General features: G+C 46.3%; 1 protein-coding gene across 1 annotated transcript in view; it reads left to right on the top strand.

Moving 5' to 3' along the window:
• LHFPL4 (LHFPL tetraspan subfamily member 4) overlaps positions 1-8,490 on the top strand; it is a 28,990-nt gene extending 20,500 nt beyond the window's left edge. Inside the window, exons 2-3 of the mRNA XM_068982924.1 lie at positions 4,859-5,095; positions 8,390-8,490. Coding sequence (XP_068839025.1) covers positions 4,859-5,095; positions 8,390-8,490 — 338 coding nt within the window. The remainder of the gene's footprint in view (positions 1-4,858; positions 5,096-8,389) is intronic.
• The last annotated feature ends 14,007 nt before the right edge of the window (positions 8,491-22,497 follow it).

Raw genomic sequence — 22,497 nt, forward strand, 5'->3', positions numbered from 1 at the left:
TACCGTCTTACTTGGGTTCCTCTTACCTTTGACATGGGGTATCTCTTCAGGGCTGCTCCACTAATCCCATCATGGGGCTCCACCCTCATGACCTCATTTAACCCTGATTACCTTCCCAAGGCCTCTTCCACAAATACTCTCACACTGAAGGTTAGGGCTTCAAAATATCACTTTTGTGGGGACCCAGTTCAGTCCATAGCAAACCTCTTTGGAGACTGCTCAGAAAAAGAAAGCCCTGGGGGACATCCAATCTGACCTCCTAGTAATGGGTAGCAGCTGTGGTACATCAGGCATGGAGGGGCCAGCTGAGCGTAAACAAAGGCCTCCCTCTAGGAGTGACTGGCCCCATGGATGTCCCTTGAGGATAGTGTAATGGTATCATAATGAAACTCTGCTAAAATAACTAAGCATAAAATACATAATTAAAAAGCTTTATATAAAGGCACATTTACAGCACACACACACTTTAAAGAAAACAAATATTGTTTATTTTCTTTTACTAATTCATCACTTTTTTAGTCTCATTCTGGGTTTATTCTCCAAACCCAAGTTATCATTTTTCCTTTCAACTTTCCTTTAGTTTTTAAAATTATTCTTAAAGGTTTACACCTTTAAGAGGATTTCATGGCCAGACATAGGTGGAAAAGGATTGGACATAATAATATTGTTTTTATCATCAAAGTAATCTATGCACACGTTAAATACTTCCAACAGTATGGGAGGGCAGAGAATAAACAGTGTCTCTCTCCTTTCCTCCACCACACCGGGCTGTGTTTCAGAGGCGCCCATCATTAAGTTGCTTCTGTATCCTTCCAGAAATATTTATATAGACTTGCAAGTTTATGTGTGTATATATGTGTATTCTCTGAAAAACCAGTATTTTTAATTATGTTTTTTAATTTAAAGAGTAATACATGAATACATTCACTCCATGAAGAGCTGAAGTATTACAGACAGGATAAAGTCCCCATCTTCTCCTTGCCCCAAGGCCACCATGGTTATAAACTTAATTTCTGTATTTCCAAGATATTTTTGTGTGCATTACATACACATCCATGAGGAAAATACTTCATGTCATTTTCTGTGTTCCCGTTCCTCCCTTCCTTCCTCTCTTTTTTGATTAAATACACATTACATAAAATTTACCATTTTACCAATTCCTAGGTGTCCAGTTCTGTGGTATTAAGTACATTCACACCGTTGTGCAATCATCCGTACCGTCTATCCTCACAACTCTCTCTTCACCTACAGAACTGAGACTCTGTCCCCATTAAACGCTAACTCCCCACACCCTCCCGTCATCCGTGATGACCAGTATTCTGCCTGTAGGAATCTGACTGCTTTCGGTTCCTCATGTAAGTGGAATCATACAGTATTTGACCTTTTGTGACTGACTCATTTAATTTAGCATAGTGTCCTCAAGATCCCTCCACATTGTGGCACCTGTCAGAATTTCCTTCCTTTTCAGGGTACTCTGAGGTGGCTCAGAGCATCTGACAGGTAAAAGTGTCCAGCTTGAACCTAAGAACAACGTTTGGTTTCTCTCTACCATGGGGCTGCAGAGAGTTGGACGTGACTTAGTCACTGAGTGCATACACATACTTGTGATTATAGTTTCCTTCTATCTATGGCAAATGATCCTGGTTTCCTTTCTTTGATAGTGATATACAGCTTACTTTGTAAGTAAATGCCTCTCAGTTTAAAAGTAAGTCTACGGCATTCCCTGGTAGTCCAGTGGTTAGGACTTTGTGCTTTCAACACCTAGGCCCTGGGTTCAGTTCCTAGTTGGGGAACTAAGATCCCACAAACTGTGTAGTGTGGCCAAAGGAAAAAAAGAAGTGAGTCTGCTCAAAGAGAAGCATTAAGTGAAGACCTGTCTGGGTTTGAATACAGAGCCCACCACTTCCTAGCTGTGTGACATGGATATGACACTTAGTTCCTCTGCTCCTCAATTTCCTCATCTGCAAAATGAGGATGATCATTTTTCCCTCCTCTAGATTTGTTGTCGGATTAAATGAGATCATGCATGTTAGGAGCTTAGCACCCTAGCACATAGTTAAGCACTCAGTACTATTTGTTAGCATTATCATATTAATAACTTTAATTTCATTCATCTTAAAGTTCTCGCACCTCCTGGCTGCTTGGGAAGTCAGTGGACTCTAGGGTGACTGGACAGTCGCGCCCCATCTGAGAGCGCCTCCTTCTACACCAGTGGTTCTCAACCAGGGACAGCTTTGCCTCCAAGGTGACATCTGACAGTGTCGTAAGGCACCGTGGGTGGTGGGTCGAGGCCGAGGGGGACGCTATATATCCCACAATGCACCCACCCACCCCACCCTGCACTTTGCACCGGTGTCTACCCAATTCAGCCAGCTCATCACTTCAAAAAGATACTTGAACTTGTACTCCAAAGACCTCGGTCTCGGTTTCTCATCCAGCAAATGGAGGTGTTGAAGGCTGCCTTCCCTCTAGTCATTACACTGACTGTTGAGCCTCTTGATCACTTACCTGGCCTACACTGTCCCTAGAGGTCTCTTCCTGTCTTTCCCAGGTCTTAGGAAACCCATCCGAGTGACTTTTCTCCATTTGCTTTACTTCTGGGTGTTTCTTGTTCCCAGAGCAGTCTCTGGGGCCCCATCGCCACCACTGAGAACACTGCCGAGCAAAGGAGGCAGAGAGAGAGAGTGACAGACGGAGAGGTCCCAGCCCCTGCCTTCTCTGAGCGTCCCTGTAATTCTGGGTCTCTTTCTAGTCGCTCCCTGACACATATAAGTATTCTATTTGTATATTGATTTGATTCCTCTCCACACACCTCTGCTTCTGAGGACAAGAAACCATGCCTGCCAGCGTCCCCAGCAGCCTGCACAGTACCTGACACATAGCAGATATTCAGAATTTATTTGTGGAATATATGGAGAGTCAGAGAGGGGGAAGGGTGAGGGGATAGGCAAAGAGAAGGAAGAAAAGTGAGAAAAGAAAGAAGAGGAAGGGTGTTGAATGAATGTCAGATGCTGAGATCTAAGGAGGAAAGAGGGTCAGGACGGAGGCTTGAGAACTGTATGGACTAGCTGGAGAGAGGGGGAGGCATGTGAAGAGCGAGGCAAAAAAAGATGAAAAGGGTGGAGAAGAAGAAGGAATGAAGACGCACGACTAGAGAGGCACGTAAGTGATGAGGCACGGAGACCAAGAGAACGTGCAGGCGCAGAGCCCTGGGGAAGAAAAACTCACTCAACGCTGAGCTTGCGGAGGGAGGAGGACCACCCGCAGGATATGGCTGCGTTTCTATGGAGACGGGGATGCTCTGGGCGGGAGAGGAAACACTGTATGGGGAGAGGAGGCAGAGGGACGGGGTGGGTTTTCCTCCTCCTCGGGCTCTTTCCTCATCCCTGCCTCAAGCTGGAGATTCAGGACCAAGAATGGGGAGGTGGGAGTGCACTCCTCCGACCCCTCAGAGTGCCCTGGGGATGCCATCTGCCACTTCTTCATCCCTGGCAACTGACCTTCCTCCTCTCTGCAGGGTCCTGGAGGGTCTTGGAAAGTGTTAGGGGAATATGGGGAGATGAATGGGTCAAGCCCTCTCCAGAGGCCCCTCCTCTCTTCCTGCCCCATAAATGATAGAGCACCTCTGGGCTCAGTTCTGGGCCTTCAAGACAGTTTCTGTAATGTCTGGTCCCGGGAATTTACATGTCCACAGCTCCCACATTTATATCTCCAGCCCTGAGTGCTCCCTGGGTTTTCTTCCCCATTTGGGTTTCTAAAGGGCATCTTCAAACTGTGGAACTCTTTTAACTCACCAAGCTCATTCTTGCCTCAAGGCTCTTTGCATTTGCCACCCCCTTTGCCGCAAACTCGTTTCCCAGCCGTTAAATAGAGGTGGCCTCCCCTTGAACACTGTATGGACTAGCTGTATGGAGAATTGTCTTGAAGAAGGCGAGCACAGGAGAGGGGAATGAAGGCCTGCTCCTGTGTGTGTGTGTGTAAGATCAGAGTGCTGTTGAGGCGCCCTGTGTCAGTGTGAGGAACACATCCTTGGGGATGTGTGGAAGGACTGTCCTATTGAAAGGTGGGGGGTGAGACCAGAAGAGGCAGAACTCAGGCAGGGAGGAGTCTGTGCTGTGGGGAACGCTTTCTCACATATGGTCGTTGAAGGAAGGAGATGGCAAAGCCAGGGGTCCCTACCCACCCTGGGGACTAGCTGTGTCTCGTAGGCAGTGGGCAGAACTGACCACCACCCCCACTTTGTCATCACTGTCATCTTAAACCCAGGTCTAGCACCCTGTGGGCCTGGCATGGGGTCAAGGGCCCCCTTACTCCAACCTGAGCCTTTGGGAGCCTTTGCGTCTCAGACACAGTGATGCGGTCTCCGCCGGACTGTCAGATACTAAAAGGGCAACGTCACTCCAGCAAACATAGTCAAAAACTCTCACTGCCAGGAGGGGGAGATCCCAGCCTGGAGATGGCCTACTGAGCCTGGAACATGGCGCTCAATAAAAATTTGTTGCGTAAATGACAGAAATAAAAAATAAAGAATGAGGAGGATGAGGGAGCGATGTGCCAAGATACTAAACGAAGCTTAAGGAGGTGACCCTGATTTGCTATTTTCCTCTGTCTCCAGGAGGGCTTCCTGGAGGAGTTGTTGATCTGATGGGGCAGGCAAAGGCCTTGCGTTTCTGCTCCTTCTAGAGTTTAGTTTCTAGGTCGGTGGGAGATGAACAAGCTCCTGGGTTGATGGGCCGAGTGGGGACGCGGGGTCCCAGCCTACGGGGGGCTTTCGGTGGTCCTCAGGCTCTGGGAAGTAACCAACCCCTTCTCTCTTGCTTCCTGACCCGGCGGTGGGCTCGGCCCGGCGCCCCCTCAGCTCTGTGCCTCGTGTTGGGCTGCATGATCTTCCCCGACGGCTGGGACGCCGAGACGATCCGGGACATGTGCGGGGCCAAGACTGGGAAGTACTCCCTGGGGGACTGTTCGGTGCGCTGGGCGTACATCCTGGCCATCATCGGCATCCTCAACGCCCTCATCCTCTCCTTCCTTGCCTTCGTGCTGGGGAACCGGCAAACCGACCTGCTGCAGGAAGAGCTCAAGCAGGAGAACAAAGGCGAGTGGGCGTGCTTGGCGTGGCGGCTGGGGGTGGGGCGGGACACCTTCCAAGTCAAGGGAAGCCCAAGCAGGAACCCTTACAGAGAGGCCGAGTGCCTTGGAGACAGTTTGAGGTTATCCCTCAGATCTAAACATTTGCAGGGGCCTGACCCAGCAAACCCTACCATGAGTATAAACCCAGGAGAAGTGTGGATAAATGCTCTTGGCAGCAGTTTCAAAATCGCAAGCAACTAAAAACAGCTTGGAGGATGGATAAATACATAGTGGCGTATTCACATCACGGAATTGTTTACACGTGTGGAAATGAATGAATGCCAGTTTTAGGTAACAATGAATGGCTACATCCTGTAAACACAATATTGAGGCAGGGGGACTCAAATTCCAGAAGATGACAGAGTATAATTTTTTAAAGCTAAAAACTAATTAACACTACACTAAATACAGTTTAATACTGTATTTAAAAACAAACAAACAAACCCAAATGATCAATACAAAAAGTAGGATGGTGGTTCTCTGTGGTTGGAATGGAAGCAGAGAGGCAAGGATGTGAGGTGGGGGACAGGTGAATGGGGTACAAATTATTGGTGAGTTTTTCCAGCATGGTGAGCCTACAGATGTTTGGTACAGTATGCTTTATACCTAGTATAGTACACATAAACCTCCATATGTATCAGGTAACATTAATATACAGTAAAGAAAAAGCTGACACCACCAAGGCCAGAGCCTTAACCACTGTTATCAGATGCTTACCTATGTGTGTACGTACATCCTTTTATGAAATACATGGTTGTGTCATGTTGATATAGGAGAGGCATCATGGAAACAAATCCCTCCTCAGATTGCTCTTGGCGCTCAGTTCTAGAGCACATCTTTAAGATCTTTATCATTTTATGGAGAACCATCTTGTCCTTTTCATCCAATGCTTAGTGTTACATAAGACGACAGAATTGTAGGTTCTTAACCATTCTCCTTGTAGGGGCTGTTAGGGAGGTTCCCTGTTTTTTCTTTCTTCTTTCTGTTACTGGGAAGGTCATTACAAGAACGGCTGTCTTGGTCTTTGTTTTCTGTTTTCTCAGTGTCTTTCCCTGAGGTGGAATTGCACACTCACAATTGTAGTGATAATTCCAGACTGTTTCCTAAAGGAAGGTCAGGCCTCTGACCCAGGGGCCCACACTGCCCCTGGAGACGGGGGAGACACTCTGCCTGTCTGGGTGCCCGTTTTCTGCCTTGAGAAATCGGATTTCACCGTTTTCTTAGTCTCAACCTTCCTTGAACTGTTAGCAGATGCTAGATCTATGTTCAGCACTTTCCTTTAATTACATTCATCTGAGTCTCTCATCTATAAAATGGGCATAATGATAGCGACGGTTATTAGCTCATTTTCCAGGAGGTACTCTAGTATTGTGGTGTGAATACACTTGGACCATGAAGGCAAATTATTTGTGTTGGAAGTAGGTTGAGCTAAGAAATGACTTTACCTCTTTGAGCCTGTTTCCTGCAGTACCTAAATGAAAATAGTGGGGAAAAAAAGTAAGACTCAGGTCCTTTCTATCTCCTGAGGATACTCAGAGAGCTGATCTGTGGAGTTGTCCATAGTCACCATCCTCTTGGTATGATGGGACTTGGATACAAACATGCACACCAGACGACCACAGGGACACTTGCTCCAGTGCTGGGCTTTGACTCCCTGGACTCTACCCAACTCACCTCACCTGAGCCCAGAAGAACCCCTCAGAATTGTCTTCATGAGATGAGACAAGGGATGAGGGGAGGCCTTCCAGGTTCAGAACAACCTTTTTATTTCATGCTCCTGAGACGCTTCCTTCTACAAGTCAGATGTTTCTCATCTTAGAGAAATCTGAGTGATACTGACTCACATCCCAATCCCTGTTCTTCATGAGGTTTCCTTCTCTGAGGAGAGTGACCCCCTCCCCATGATAGGGAAGACTCAGCCTCCAGTGTAACGTGTCTTAGAGGTGATTACTGGAGTAAGAGAAAGAAGAAAAGAGCAGATTTTGTCTACTGAATCAGTACTCCCCCAGCTGTGGTTTGTGTAAAAATTTCAGAATGCCAAAAAATACTGAGGGTTTTGTAGCCTATTTCACATAATGTAGGTTATGTATATTTAACGTGTTTTAAATGAAGGTTACCATCTATTAAGCATTTAGTAAATTAGAAAAAAATTAAATTGGTTGCTAATACTTTCACAGTATATAAGTCAAATCATTATGCTCTACACCTCCAACTTTTACAGTGCTGTATGTCAGCTATATATCAATAAAACTGAAAAGAAAAAAAAACCCAAAACGACGGTGTTGAGAAAGCTACCACCTTACAGGGCTGTCCTGCAATGAAGCAAAATTGTGCCTAGGAAGGGGCAGGTGGTGAATGCTCACTGAAAGCTGTCACTTGTCACAGCTTCCCATTAGGCAGGCACCGTGACCATTTTATAAGTGGGACGGCTGAGGTCTGGAGAGGTCCAGTAACTTATCTGAGGTCACCTAATTGGTGGAGCCAAGATTTGAGCCCAGGTCCAAGTCTGAAGGCCAAGTTCTTCCCTGCTGCCAGTCCCCCTTTCAGAGCCCTCCTGGGCTGCTGAGCTGTCCTCTGAGGCTCCTGTCTCTGGTGTCACAAACGCCTGGTGCTTTCTATGGTCTTCGCGTGAGGTCGGAGCCTGCCCTCTGGTGGCCGCTTCCAGAAGTGCAGTACAAAGACTGACGTGGCCTTTTGGAGGGGGTTTGCCCATGTGGGTACCACTCAGCGTCCTCTCCTCCTTCCCTAAAGCGCCCTAAAAATGACATAAGGGAGCCCCAGTTTGCCTTCCTTCAGCATCTGGGGATTTCCTTCCCTCACTGGGCACTCAAGGTGAGTGAGCCTCACAGCTCAGTTCTGAGCCAAAGCCCTGCGGAACAAAATTAAGCTCTACAGTACTGGCATTTTCACTGTGTACTATGTGCAGGGCCTGGCGTGCTGCAGTTCATGGGGTCACAAAGAGTCGGACACGACTGAGTGACTGAACTGAACTGAACTGAGAGCCCTCAGCAGGCGTCATTTGTCTTTTGACCCCTCAGAGTCACTCTGAAGGAGGAGGCTATTATGTCTGTTGTACAGATGAGGAAATTGGGGCTCAGGCTGAATGAGCTGGCCCAAGGCCTCCCAGCTCGTCAGGCCTGGTGGCATTTCAGAACCTGTGCAGCTCAGCCCTCCACCCAGCTCTGCCCTGAGGAGGGGCTGAGGGAGCCCCAGTGCTGGGCAGCCTCTGACTTTCTCCAATTCTCTCTCTCTCTCTTAGATTTTGTGGGCTCTACAGTAAGCTCTGTGTTGCGGCCAGGGGGTGATGTCTCCGGATGGGGAGTCCTCCCGTGTCCTGTTGCTCACACACAGGGACCCTGAAGGCCGGAATCACAGCCCAGGAGTTGATCTGCCCTCGGCTTGTCCTGTCTCCTGCCCTCTCATCCCTCCATTCACGCTCCGAGGGAAGACCCCGATCTTGGACTCACCTCACCTGCTATCTAACTGCGAACTCTGGGCTTTGAAGAGAGGCTGGGGCTGACATGCAGCCTGGGGGAGGGGAGAGGCCCTGCAGACCCTGGGGGTCTGCACTTCCTTCAGCTGACCTAAGGGAGCTGGCCCCCAGCCCCTGGCCTCCTCCTCCTCTCCAGCCTGGCCGGGGCCCTGCTGAGTCTCTGGGGAAAGAGGCGCTGTGGCTTCCCACCAGGCTCCCCCAGTCTGGAGGGCTGCGGCCTGGCTCCATCCTCGCCTCCTCTGGTCCCCACCTCCTGCAGAAACTCATTCAAGATACTGCTCCAGGGCAGACCGGACTCTTTCCTACCTTTTTTCTTTTTTGCCAACAACGGTTCCATCATCTCCTCACAGAGCTCCAGGCACCACTGGCCTCCCCGAGGCCCTTCTGCTCCAGCCTGCTTCCAGCTCTCCTGAAGGAATCCGAGCTGCACCAAGGCAGAAAGCACAGGGCCTCCGGGTCTGCTGCTGACTGGGGCCCTGTCAGCACGGACTCTGAGCCAAGACAGGCCGCTCCGGAGGCCGCGCTCAGACTCCTGTCTTGGTGGCGTGTGGCTGCTGCAGGCTGGGGCTGAAAGTGGCTCAGCCTGGGGCTGGCCATCTCCTCCCTGCGTGGACGGTTCACCAGGGACTGGACCTTGACCCTGGCCTGTTTTGTACAGCATAGACTTCTTGGCCCTGTTGTCAGGGTTGGGGGTTGGGGGAGAGGCCCATGAGTGGGGTATTAGGGGATGCCTCACCCCTCTGCCCCATCTCATGGTGTCCCCCCACCCCCTTCTGCCAAGGGCAGAGACTGTCTTGCCTCTTTGATACTTTTCTGCATAACTTGAACTTGCAGGTCACCTCTGAACAGGGTACCCCCTGTCCCCATCCCCAGGCCTTGTAACCCTGTCCCCACCTCTTCCTTCTCCCTGCCCACCTCTTGCCTTGCGGTTTGCCCACGGTCTCAAACCCAGTGGGCATGCTTGGAGCCGAGGCATGAGTGAATGTGTGTGTGTGTGTGTGCGCGCGCGCGTGTGTGTGTGTGGGGCAGATGAAGGGTCTTCTCTCTCCCCTCTGCCCCTGGGAGCACAGGATGGAGGCTATAGGTGTGTCTGACCTCCCGTCACTGCCTGGGGGTCCTGGTGGTAGAGCCATCTGGCCTGGGGTGTGGATGGCCCCCTCCAGCCCCACACTGGGTGGCCAGTTAGCTTCATCTTGTGTGCCTACTTCTGTCTCCAGGTACCTGCTGCCTGGCCCACTGTGGAGGGGCAGCGGGAGGCCCCTGCAGGCTCAGTGGGGAAGCACGTGGTCACCATGTCACGTGAGGCCGAAGGAGAGAGGAAAGCAGCGAGTGCCATGTGTTCACAACCCTGTGTTCATTTCCCCTGGACCTGGACCTGAGAGTTAGGGTTGCCAAGAGAGACCCTAGAGTCCCCCAGCTGGACCCTAACTGGAATCACGTGCCTCGGTTTTGGGAGGATTCCTGAAACCTGGAACGTGCAGAGTCCTGATCCCTGCCCTCTCTACTCCCTCCTCCTGGGCAAACACACCCCCCCAACCCCCTCCCCCATGCTCCGACCCCTGCACTGTGCCCCTCCTCCTGCTCCCCCCAGGGTCCCGCGCTGACCCCCGCTGAGTGAGAGAGAGGGTGGGGGAGCCTCGTGGGGGGTGGGTGAGGGGTAGAAGTGAGTTCCTTCAAGATCCTAACCAAAGCCCGATATTGGAAGCCAACAGGAGGAGGGAGCAGGAACCAGTGATTAGAAATGGGAAGAAGATAGAGACAGGGGAAAGAGGCGGCGGCACAGAGATTGGGAGGGGGGAGGGATGGAGCTACAAGGAGATTGAACGAGGTGTGACAGAGTAGAGAAAGAGTCACCAGAGAGGGGATGTGATGGATAGAGAACTAGGATGTGGGAGGGGAGGTGGCCGGAGACAAGGAAGGCACAGGGATGGTGAGGAGACAGAGGAAGAGGCGAGTTGCAGGGGGCCAGGCGCTGGGGAAGAAAGGAAGGAGAGGGCGATGGGAAATGGGGAGCCGCTGCTACCCAGGAGCCACAAACCCCTGTGCGCTGCTGGCGGGAAGCTTAGGACCTAGCTCCTAAGAGGCAGAGGTGGGGCCCAGGCAGCCGTGCCCCACCCCGTTGGGAAGGAATTGCATCTAGGTGATTGCCCAGCAGGTTAGCGCCACTGGAGTGGGTTAGTGGTAGAGGGGGGTGGTTTCCTTTGGAGTGGTTGGACGGTGCTTCCCTGCCACCATTCGCCCAGCCCCCTGCTGCCCTGACTAGGGCAATGCACCCAGGAGCCTGGGTTAGGAGGAGAGTGTTGGTGGGACTGAAGGAACACCAGGGTACCTTAGGGAAGGGACAGAGGCTGGAGTGGGTACCAAACCAAAGTCCTGTCCCTGAGGCTTCAGCAGAGGTGGGAGCAGAGTAGGAAGGAGATGCTTCAGTGAGGCCCCAGGTGAGGCTGAAGCGTCAGCAAGCCAGGACCCAGATGGCTCTCTGGGGTCAGGAAGCCATCACAGCGAGGATGTTCATTGCTCTCACCCACACCTGGCAACTTGGTTTAAGCCTCTGGGAGGAGGCGGAAGCAGAGGAGATGGTCTGTTCCCAGCTGAATCTCTTGGTCCCTGAAAAAGGCTGAGCTGTGGGTGAGCAGTCCACTGAGGCACCCCTCCCCTCGCCGTGCCTGGACCAGAAAGGGTTTCCTCTGCCTGATGCAGGACTCTCAGGAGAGGCCAAGGCAGCTCCAACCTCGAGGGGGTTCAGAGCACTGCTTGCTCAAGTCCTTCCAGGTCTCCGGATGTGAGACCTTTCCTCTTTGGGGATCAGTACCATGGGTAGGTTCAAGATCTTTTTCAGGCCTGTTATAGCCAAGAAGTGGGGAGCTTTTAGAGAAGGCTGTGTGGGGAAAAATTCCTGCCTGGCTGCCTGTTGAGGTTCCTGCTTGGGCACAGGGGATTCACCCTTCTGCAGCTCCCAGTATGAACTGAGGGAAGCCAAAAAAACCCTCTCTTTGGAGAAGCTGGGATCTTCCTGGCACGAGAAACTTCCGCAGGCCCCTGCCTGGCTCAGGGCTGGCCTTCAGGTGGGACTGGAGTTTCCTGAGAAGTGAACAAGGGAGCCACAGTCCTCCCCTGAGCTCTGACCAGCAGAGGGCCCGTGCTGTGTGTCATTAGGATAGCTTGGTGTTGTCTACACTCCATTAGTAAGTTCTGTCTGAACGTGTCCTCGCTGTTCATCGTCCAATTCGGTAACACTGATTTTGGTCCTGACCCCTTCTGCTGCTGCTGGATTTGAGCTTCAGTGCAGGTGGAATGATGTTCAAATAAAGACACACTTTATATCACCCATGCTAGCTTCTCCTTCTCTGAGTTGGCCCCCAGGGGATTAAGAGGGGTGAGATTCAAACTGACCCTTTGTACCAGGTATAGCCGTGTATTAACAGACCTTACATGAAGGTAGCCAGACCATGACTGACACAGAACTCAGCACCATCTTCAATCCTGGGTTTCATCCTCAAGGACACCTCATGACCTTGTCTGAACTTGTCACTTTGGTCCATATTTCATTTTAAGGAGACTTCCTGAGATCCCACAGGACTGAGTCACACCACACACCTAACTGAAATGTAGTCTGTTAACAACTAAAACTGGAGTTGTTTCCAGGAGAGAGAATAGCTGGCCATCTTTGCCAGCTCCTGACTGCATGGGTTAGAACACAAGGCTCCACCCTTTCCTCCTGAGTGGCTGTGGGCAAGTCCTTTCACCTCTAAATCCCAGTGAGTAAATGGGGATGACGACAGTGCTCTCAGGGAACTTGGAACAGATGAGGGAATGCCTGTGAATTGTGTTGCAGTGTCTTACACATAGTAACATGCCCCAAATGGCAGCTCTATTGACTATAATTTTTGCATTTGGGAATTGAGCCTTCATTCAACACATTTTGAGCACATAGTATCTGCTTAGAACTTGAAGAAAATCAGAGCCTTTGTCTTAATGGTCTGGTTGGGTATATTAACATGTAACAATAATGTGAAATCTGCCTGGTGCAGGGTACTGTGGGTACAGGGATACCTTACATGGCTTTAGGTGGGGTGGGTAGAGCAGGGGATGGGTGGTTTTACTGTAGAATGAACAGGAGGTAGGTAGGCAGGGGCCAGGAAAGCCATTCATGAAAGAAGGCAGCTGGGGGAAAAAGGCTGAGATGAGAAATAGAATTGAACCTGTGGAGAAGAGCAATTTAATAATGCTGAACTGTAAAGTGTGAGGTAGGGAGGGTCAGGGATTCATCTGGAGAGATCAGCAAAGGCCAGGTGATGACAAAGCTCTGACACTGTTTACAGCAGTTCAGACCTAAGAGCAACAGGGAAGGATTTCAAGCAGAAAAAGGACACAATTAGATATGCATTTCAGATAGATCCCTCTTCTTCTTGCATTTTGGGGGCTGAGTTAGTTGGGGACAATTTAATAAAGCAGAAGTCTGGCCTGAAGCAAGGTGGTGGCAGTGGTTTCGAGAGAGGTAAAGGATGTAACATTTAGGAATCTGAATTATACTGACAGAGGTGGTGGTGGTGTGCTAAGGGACTGTGGCACTGAGGAGGAGAGTTAAATTTTTTGCTTGAGGGGAAAGGGAAAAATTCCCAGTATAGCAGGTGACGAGACAATCAATTTGAGACCTACATGTGGGCCATCCTGATGGACTGTCCAGTAGTCAGCTGACTTGCATGGCTTTGGGGGCTCGAGAAAGTTCTGGGCCAGAAAGATGAACACGCAGGTGGCAGATGACAAGTGAAGCATAGATGAGCTTATTCAGGGCGGCCGTGTTGTGTGAGAAAACTGCGTTGCCAAATGCTGGGAAACACTAATATATAATGGTCAGAGGAATGGATGTCCGGAAAGAGTCAGAGCTTTGACGAGAATGGTGAGAATGTGGTGTTAGGGAAACCAAGGATTTAGAATTCAAGGGGAAGTTCAACTGGTCAAATGGAGTAGAGAGGTCCAGACTTAGGGACTTAAAAACGGGTCCCTTAGATTTGGGGACAAAGAGTCCACTGCTGGATTTGGTAAAAGCATGTTCAGAGTGAGAGTAGAATCGAATTGAGGTCTGTTCTGGGAGAGAATGGCAGGTGACTGAGGATTACCGTAGAAGTGTGGACAAGAAGGGGACATCAGTGGGATTTTTTCAGGAACTATGAAGTATAGTGAACCAGCAGTGGACAGGATCAGCATGTAATCCAGAGGAGACTATGGAACCTCTTTTCAACATGGAACAGTTCTGAGGGTTTCTAAGTCATGGCTGCTAAGAGTTTAAAGATAAAGAGAGGATGACTAACGGAAGAGAGGAAGCCTCTTTTGTGGGGGAGAGTACAGGGTTTAAGTACAAGGTTTAGGGAGCTCTTGATGACAACCTGCTCCAGTACTCTTGCCTGGGGAATCCCACAGACAGAGGCGCCTGGCAGGCTACAATCCATAATAGGGCCACAGAGTCAGACATGACTGAAGCAACTTAACATGCACGCACGTATGCATGCCTGATGGCAGCCAATTCTTCAGTGAAGCAGGAGGCAAGACTGTCTACTGAAAAGAGAAGGGAATAAGTAAGAATTATGAAACTTTAGAACAGTTGCTAATGGAGCTGTCAAAGGATAAAAAAGGGTCAATAAAAGGACTGACAGGTGACTGAATTTGTGGTGGCACCAACAGGTGGGAGGGCAGGCACAGAAGGTAGACTACAGACTGAAAGGCAAGGGCAAGGTAAGGCGACTCTGAGATCCACCAACAGATCAAGGCTGGGTATGGGAAAGGGAGAGACTGCAGCGGGGCAGACCGGTGCAGGACATGGAGAAATGAAAGCACTGAAGTTAACACAAAGCAGCTGCAAGGTCAGGAGACTGTAGCTAACCGGAAAGTTGGGTATTTGACCTGAATAGTCTGAGTAACTCTTGAAAAAGATTTTGAGATGTGAGGTACCCTGGCTAGAATGTCCACCCAAATGATGACAATAATGGCAGAAATGGAGGGGCAGGAGACAAGCCAAAGTTGTTCCAAGAATCAAAGAATCAGAGTTTGGATGGTTAAGACCACAGCAGGAAGAGGGATGAAAGCACACTAACCAGTACGTGAGCAGAAGAAATACAGATTTTTAATAGAAGGTACAAGATGTATTTTGTCTGGAAACACTGAGGGAGAGCCTCCATGCGATAGGGTGTGAGAAAGGAGCAGCCTTCATGTCAAAGATCGCAAAGGAGAGGGTGTCCTAAGGAGAGGACCATATTCAGTTAAGGTCAGGAGACAATATGAAGGAGCTAAGGCTTTGTCTATCATAGAAACAGCCCTGCAGGAAAGACTAAAGAGAAGGGTGGGACAGAAAGACAGAAGGATGGTGCGCTGTCAAAGCAGAAGCACTGGGCAGCCAGGTGGCATGGAGAGCTGTCATCATGCGAAGTGACTAAGGAGCGTGAAGCCTGTGGAACTTGCCAGACTCCAACTTTACAACAGAGCTCTAGTTTAAGACCCTTTCAAATCTCCTGAGGCAGGGCAGGACTGGTGATGTCATATGCTGGCACCCATACAGATCTGGAGGTGTTGGAAAGCTCACGTAGGTATCGAAATTCAACATGAGTGGTTGGAGGCTTCTTCAGATTCATTTACTCGTTCAACCAAACATGGGTTGAATGCCTGTTCTAGTCAGGTACTGCTCTAGGCTCTAGAAATATGCAAATAAGTCAGACAGAGGCCCTGGGTTCAAATGACCTTTGCAGGGCTGTTTGCCTGTTTTATTGTGGTTTGTTAGACATGTTGTTTTGTTAGACATGTTACAGTATAAAACAAATGTACAGGTAGATGAACTATTACACATAATCTTCTAACCATAACCAAAGAGACTCTTGCTAACCACCCCAGAAGCCTTTCAAGTGCTCCCAAACACTATCCCCTTCCTTCTCTCCTAATAACCACTGCCTGCCTTCTCTCCTAATAACCACTGTTTTAGTGTAATCACGTCCCAACGTTTGTAATTTCTTCATCCGAGAGCATCTTCAAACAAAATGGTTTAGTTTTGACTATTCTTTGTCTTTGACTATGTCTTTACCACTTGGTTTCTTTTTATCCCTCCTTGCAATTGGTTGAAGAAACTGGACCATTTGTTCTATAGAGTTCTGTAGCTGGGAGTTGGCTGGCTCTATTCTTGTGGTTCAGTTAAACGAGTTTCCTCTGTTCTCTGTATTTCCAGCAAATTGGATCTAGATGCTGATTCACATTCAAGTGTGTGTTTGCACATTTTAATGACTGGTTCATAGTTGTTTTCTTCATCAAGAGATACTGTCTAATTGCTTTTGTGTAATTAGGGGTTGAAAAATAGTGATGCTCCAATTCTATCATCCTCTTATTTGTGGGAAAGCTTCTATAAAGAAAAACATCCTCATTTTCGGTCTAGCCTATACAGTTGTATAGGAAAGGCAAGACTGCTGAATTCTTCCATTTTCTAGTTTTCAGAAAGAGTTGCTTTCCTAACATTCTCCCAAGATGAACAATTACTTGTGTTTTGTTACCATTATGAATTCATGGATTTAAATATATTTGATTCTGACACATTTATCATAATTAATGCTCAAAATGTTGTATCATCGGTCAGCAGAAGCCTCTTTAAAAAAAGTTGGAAGTCTTTCAAACCTAACCGTAAATTATCTTTGATAGTATCATTGCTCCCTTGACAGGCTTCCCTGGTAGCTCAGCTGGTAAAGAATCTGCCTGCAATGCAGGACAGCCTGGTTCAATTCCTGGGTCGGGAAGATCCGCTGGAGGACAGGATACCCACTCCAGTATTCTTGGGCTTCCCTGGTGGCTCAGCTGATAAAGAATCTGCCTGCAATGCAGATCTGGGTTCAATTCCTGGGTTGGGAAGATCCCCTGGAGAAGGGACCAGTTACCCACTCCAGTTTTCTGGCCTGGAGAATTCCACAGACTGTATACTCCACTGGGTTGCAAAGAGTGGGACATGAGTGAGCAACTTTCACTCTCTGATATGACAAGATGTTCCAGGGTGCTCCTGGTACATTTCCTCCCTCAGACTAATATCTGCCATTTCTCTAAGCCTTTCCAGTTGACAGAGTTAAGACAGACACATATATATGTAGATATGGGATCTATCAATCTAATCTATCTGTGACAAAATACGTCGAGTTAATACTGATACAAGGAAGGTTTTGGCCTAACATCTGTAACTTTTTACCTGTAAGTGAACTCTGGTTCTCACAACTGGATTCATTTATCTCACATTAAAGCCATCAGATATAATACCATCAATGTAATCACCATTACAAGAATATGTAAAACCATATTCTTTCCTGTTTATTTCTTTGTAGTTGCACTGTATTTACAACTGATTTACACATACACCAGCTGATGTTGCAATTTCACCTTACATTCTGCATTCATAGTTCTAACTGCATATAATTAACTATCAGACTTTCTGCTGATGTTTCTCAAGACAGTTTGTTCACCTCAATCAGCTGTTTCTAACAGATTCCTAAGAAAGAGAATTAACAGGAATAAAGCTCCCCAAGTTCTTGCATGCAGATGACAGTTTGCTGCTATAACATAGTTGCTATGAAACTTTTGGTTCACAGTCTTGAGTATTTTAAATGTATCATTCTCTCTTGCCATAAAGTGTTGCTGTCAGGAAGCCTGATAGAGCTTAACATTCTTCCATTAGAAATAACTTTGTTAAGGAGGGCTGGATATCCACCCAGGTTTTCATTTTTGCTTCTTCTTTTCTTTGAATGCCACCAATTTTAGGATGTTTTGATACTGGGTTTGAATCCTGGGTTGAATTTACAAGGTATGCAATATATTTTTTCAATTTGTAGTTTGAAATATTTCAGGGAAAGTTTTCTCAAATTATAACTTTTGGTATTGTTTTATCTGTCTTTGGAAACATCTATTTTACGTGTCTTTTTTCCCCCTGGTCTTTGTCACTTAAGGAAAAAGAGAGACTCTTTTAGAGCAATTTTAAGTTCACAACAAAAGTCAGAAGGTAGAGATTTCCCATATTCTCTCTGCCCCACATATGCACAGACACCCCTATTATCCACAAGCCCCATCAAATGGGACATGTTACAATTGATGGACCTACACTGACACCCCATGAAGTCCATAGTTTACCTTAAAGTTCACATTCTGTGGATTTGGGCAAATGTAAAATTACGTGTCTCTCTCATTACAGGATTATACAAAAGTTTCACCACTGTAAAAACACTGTGTTCTGCCCATTCACCCTCCTGTCTCAACTGCTGATTTTGTAACCTTTTCTACACTTCTACATTATCATTGGAATCACACAGTACGTGGCCTTCCCAGATTGGTTTTCTTTCTCTACTAGTAATATGTATTAAATGTTTCTCCATTATGGCTTGGTAATTTGTTTCATTTTAGTGCTGAGTAATAATCCACTTTTCAGGAATACCAGTTTATTTACCCATTCACCTACTGAAGGACATCTTGGCTGCTTCCAAGATTTGGCAATTATCAATAAAGCTGCTGTAAACATCTATGTGCAGGCTTTTGCGTGGACATATATTTTCACCTTCATAGGGTAAACACAAAGAATCACGACTGCTGAACTGTGTGGCAGGAGTACAGCATGTTTAGTTTTTTAAGAAACTACCAAACTATTTTCCAAAGTGGTTGCATCTGTTTGCACTCCCACCAGCAATGAATGAGAGTTCCTGTTGCTTTACATCCTCACCAGCATGTGGCAGTGTCACTGTTTTGGATTCTGGTCATTCTAATAGGTAATGACATCACACTATTGCGTCAACCTGCAGTTTCCTAGTGACATGCAATGTTGAACATCGTTTCACATGCTCCTTGACCATTTGTACATGAAGTATCTGATCAAGGTCTTTTGCCCATTTAGAAATAAGGCTGTTTTCTTTATTCTTGCCAAGGGTATGATAAAAAAGCATTCTCCAGGTAACCCCAAATAGAGTTTTATTTGAACTGAAGAGCTCTAGTAGGCTATATACCTCCTGGAGGGTTTCAATACTGTTGGACCTTAAAATGTATCCACATCTTGAAGTACAGTCTTTGAAAACCAACTAGTCTGACTGATTTGCTAAACCCTTTCAGTAAATTAAACACTGCTACTTTCCTCACCACCATTTCCATTTTGCAAGCTTCTCCAGGTAAACATTTTTCTCAATTTATACTTCATGACCTCAACTCTGTCTAGTGATGTTCTAATCAGGAAAACCCATTTACTTCTCAAAAAAGTGCTATTCCTTCTCACTTCCCTTCTGTCAAATTCTGAAAGAGTTAAGACAACCTGTATGCAAACCTCTGTAAACATAGTAAAATCTTGACCGTAAAGAAGCGAGAGTCACGTTAGTTGACATAAAAAGTTTATGTAAGTGAAATAAAGCTAAAAGTGTAGGCTGGACCTACAATGTGAAGGCTATGTAGATCTGCTGCCATACTGTCCTCAGCTTCTAATTAAAAACACAAAACAGGTTATCATCAACATATTAGTTTCCTGTATACAACAAGTCCCACTGTGAAATGATCACCACAATGTCTAATCAACATCCATCACCACAGCTACAAAACTGTTTTCTTGTGATGAGAACTTATAAGATCTACTCCTTTAGTAACTGGCAAATACAGTATTATTAACTATAGTCATCACACTGTAGTTACATCCCTAAGACTGATTTAGTAAAGTCCAAGATTGACCTTTTTATCGCCTTTACCCATTTTGCCTACTCCTATCCTCAACCTCTGGCAACCAATTACCAATCTGTTCTCTGTATTTATGACTTGATTTTAGGATTACCCATATAAGTGAGACCATATGGTATCTGGTTTTCTTATTTCACTTAGCATAATGCTCTCAAGGAACATCTATGTTGTTGCAAATGGCAAGATTTAATTTTTTGCTTATGGCTGTCATTGTCAATATACATTTTATTCATCCGTTAATGGACACACAGGTTGGTTCTGTATCTTGGCTTCTGTAAATAATGCTGCAGTGAACTTGGGGGTCTTTCTGGGTTACTGTTCTTGTTTTTTTTCAGTTAAATATCCACAAGTGGAACTGTTAGATTGTACAGTAGTTCTATTTTTAATTTTTAACATCCATACTGGTTCCCATAAAGCCTGTACCAATTTTATACCCCCATCAAAAGTGCACATAGGTTCACTTTTCTCCAGATCCTCACTACATTTGTCTGATAACAGCCATGCTAACAGGCGTGAAGTGATGAATTACTGTAGTTTTTGATTTGCATTTCCCTGGTGCTTAATGGGGAGCATCTTTTATGTACTTGTCTGCCATCTGTATGTCTTATCTGGAAAAATGTATTTCCAGATCTCCTGGTCATTTTTTAAATTTGCAGATATCTTCTCCCATTCATTTTGTCCATGATCTCCTTCCTTTTGCTTGGGCAGAGGCTTTTTGGTCTGATGTGGTCCCCCTTGTTTACTCTGGCTTTCGTTGCTTTCGCTTGTGGCGTCAAACCCAAAAAACCATCACCAAGCCCAACGGCAAGGAGACTGCCCTGCTTCCTTCTAGAAGTTTTATAGTTTCAGTTCTTACATTTGAGTCTCTAATACGTCGAGAGTTAATTTTTGAACTTGGTCTAAGATAGCTATCCCATTTTATTCTTTTACACGAGGCTGTCCCGTTTTCTCACTTACTGAAGAGACTCTTTTCCCTGTTTATTCTGGGCTCTTCTGTCATAAATTAATCAATCGCACGTGCAAGGATTTATTTTGGGGTTCTCTGTCCTGTTCCGTTTATCTGCATGTCTGTTTTTATGCCAGTACCATACTGCTGTAATCACCATACCTTTGTAGTATAGTTTGAAATTAGGAAGCATGAAACTGGCCTCCAGCTTTGTTCTTTTTCAAAACTGCTTTGGCTATTCAGGGTATTCTGTGGCTTCATACATATTTTAGAATTGTCTACTTCTGTGAAAAATGCCACTGGAATTTTGGTAAGGATTACACTGAATCTGAAGATTGTCTGCTTACTTATTGTTGAGTTTTAAGAGCTTTTTTATGTTGGGTAACAGTCCTTTAATTAGAGGTGTCTTCTAGAAGTATTTTCTCCCAGTATGTGGCTTTTCTTCTCTTGACAGTCTTTCGCAGAACAGATGTTAATTTTAATCAAGTTCAGCTTATCAGTTACTTCTTTCAAGGATGGTGGTATTGGTGGTATACTTTCTAGACTGTTATCATCTAGGTTTGTTTAACAGTTTCGCTTTTTATGTTTAGGTCTGTGATCCATTTTGAGTTAATTTTTGTGATGTGTGTAAGCTTTGAGTCTAGATTCACCTTTTTTGAATATGGATGTCCAGTTATTCAAGCCCCATTAGTTGAAGACTATCTTTTCTCTATTGTATTGCCCTTGCTGGTCAAGTAATATTGACTGTATCTGTGCAGATGGTGACTGCAGCCATTAAATTAAAATATGCTTACTCCTTGGAAGAAAAGTTATGACCAACCTAGATAGCATATTGAAGAGCAGAGACATTACTTTGCCAACAAAGGTCCATCTAGTCAAGGCTATGGTTTTTCCAGTAGTCAGGTATGGATGTGAGAGTTGGACTGTGAAGAAGGCTGAGAGCCGAAGAATTGATGCTTTTCAACTGTGCTGTTGGAGAAGACTCTTGCGAGTCCCTTGGACTGCAAGGAGATCCAACCAGTCCATTCTGAAGGAGATCAGCCCTGGGATTTCTTTGGAAGGAATGATGCTAAAGCTGAAACTCCAGTACTGTGGCCACCTCATGCGAAGAGTTGACTCACTGGAAAAGACTCTGATGCTGAGAGGGATTGGGGGCAGGAGGAGAAGGGGATGACAGAGGATGAGATGGCTGGATGACATCACCGACTCGATGGACTTGAGTCTGAGTGAACTCCAGGAGTTGCTGATGGACAGGGAGGCCTGGCGTGCTGTGATTCATGGGGTCGCAAAGAGTCGGACATGACTGAGCGACTGAACCTAACTGTGTGGGTTTGGTTTTGGGTGCTATATTCTGTTCCATTGACCTATTTGTCTATTCTTATTTCAATGCCAGGCTGTCTTGATTAGCTTTATATTAAAGCCTGGCTGACTTTATTCATCCCTTTTCGCACTGTGTTCACTATTCTGGGCCTTTTTCTTCTGCTTATGAACGTCAGAATCATTCTGTTGATATCCTGAAAATAATCAGCTGGGAATCTTATTAGGATTACAAATCTAAAGATCAAGTTGAGATCATTCATCCTGACAAGAGTCTTCCCATTCATGGCCATGGAACATTTTTTAGTTCTTTCACCAAGAGTTTTGTAGTTTTACTCATATAGATTTTTAGGCCTTTTATTAGATGTCTACTTATTTCACTTTTTTGGGTTCAAATGTAAATGTTGTGTTTTAACTTTCAAATTCCACTTGTTTGTTGTTGATATATAGGGAAACAGTTGACATTAGTTATTAACCTCATTCCCTGAAACCTTGCTATAAATGCTTATTAGTTGCACGGAGTTTGTTTTTGTGAGCAGTCATTTCTTTTTAAGATATTTATGTCCTCTGTGAACAGTTATTTCTTCCTTACCAATCTGTATACTGTTATTTCCTTTTCCTGTCATATTGTATTAGTATACACTTACTGTCTGTGGGGATATTATTCTGCTCCTTTCTTGTAAATGTTTGGAATTTGACTTTGGTACTATTACCCACTTTTAATGCGTTAATAAAGGGAGGAATGATTCTCCCCCACCCCCAGTTTCAAGGTTCTACAGCACATATTTTGTGCGTGCAAAATGCTAAAATATGAACTTTGCAAACAACAGCTGATGAAATCCAGCTGACCGATTTATGACCAACTGTTTCTCTCAGGAGTTAAAAACAAAATAAA

The sequence above is a fragment of the Capricornis sumatraensis genome, chromosome 10 (assembly GCF_032405125.1).
Source record: "Capricornis sumatraensis isolate serow.1 chromosome 10, serow.2, whole genome shotgun sequence".
Taxonomy (NCBI): Eukaryota; Metazoa; Chordata; class Mammalia; order Artiodactyla; family Bovidae; genus Capricornis; species Capricornis sumatraensis.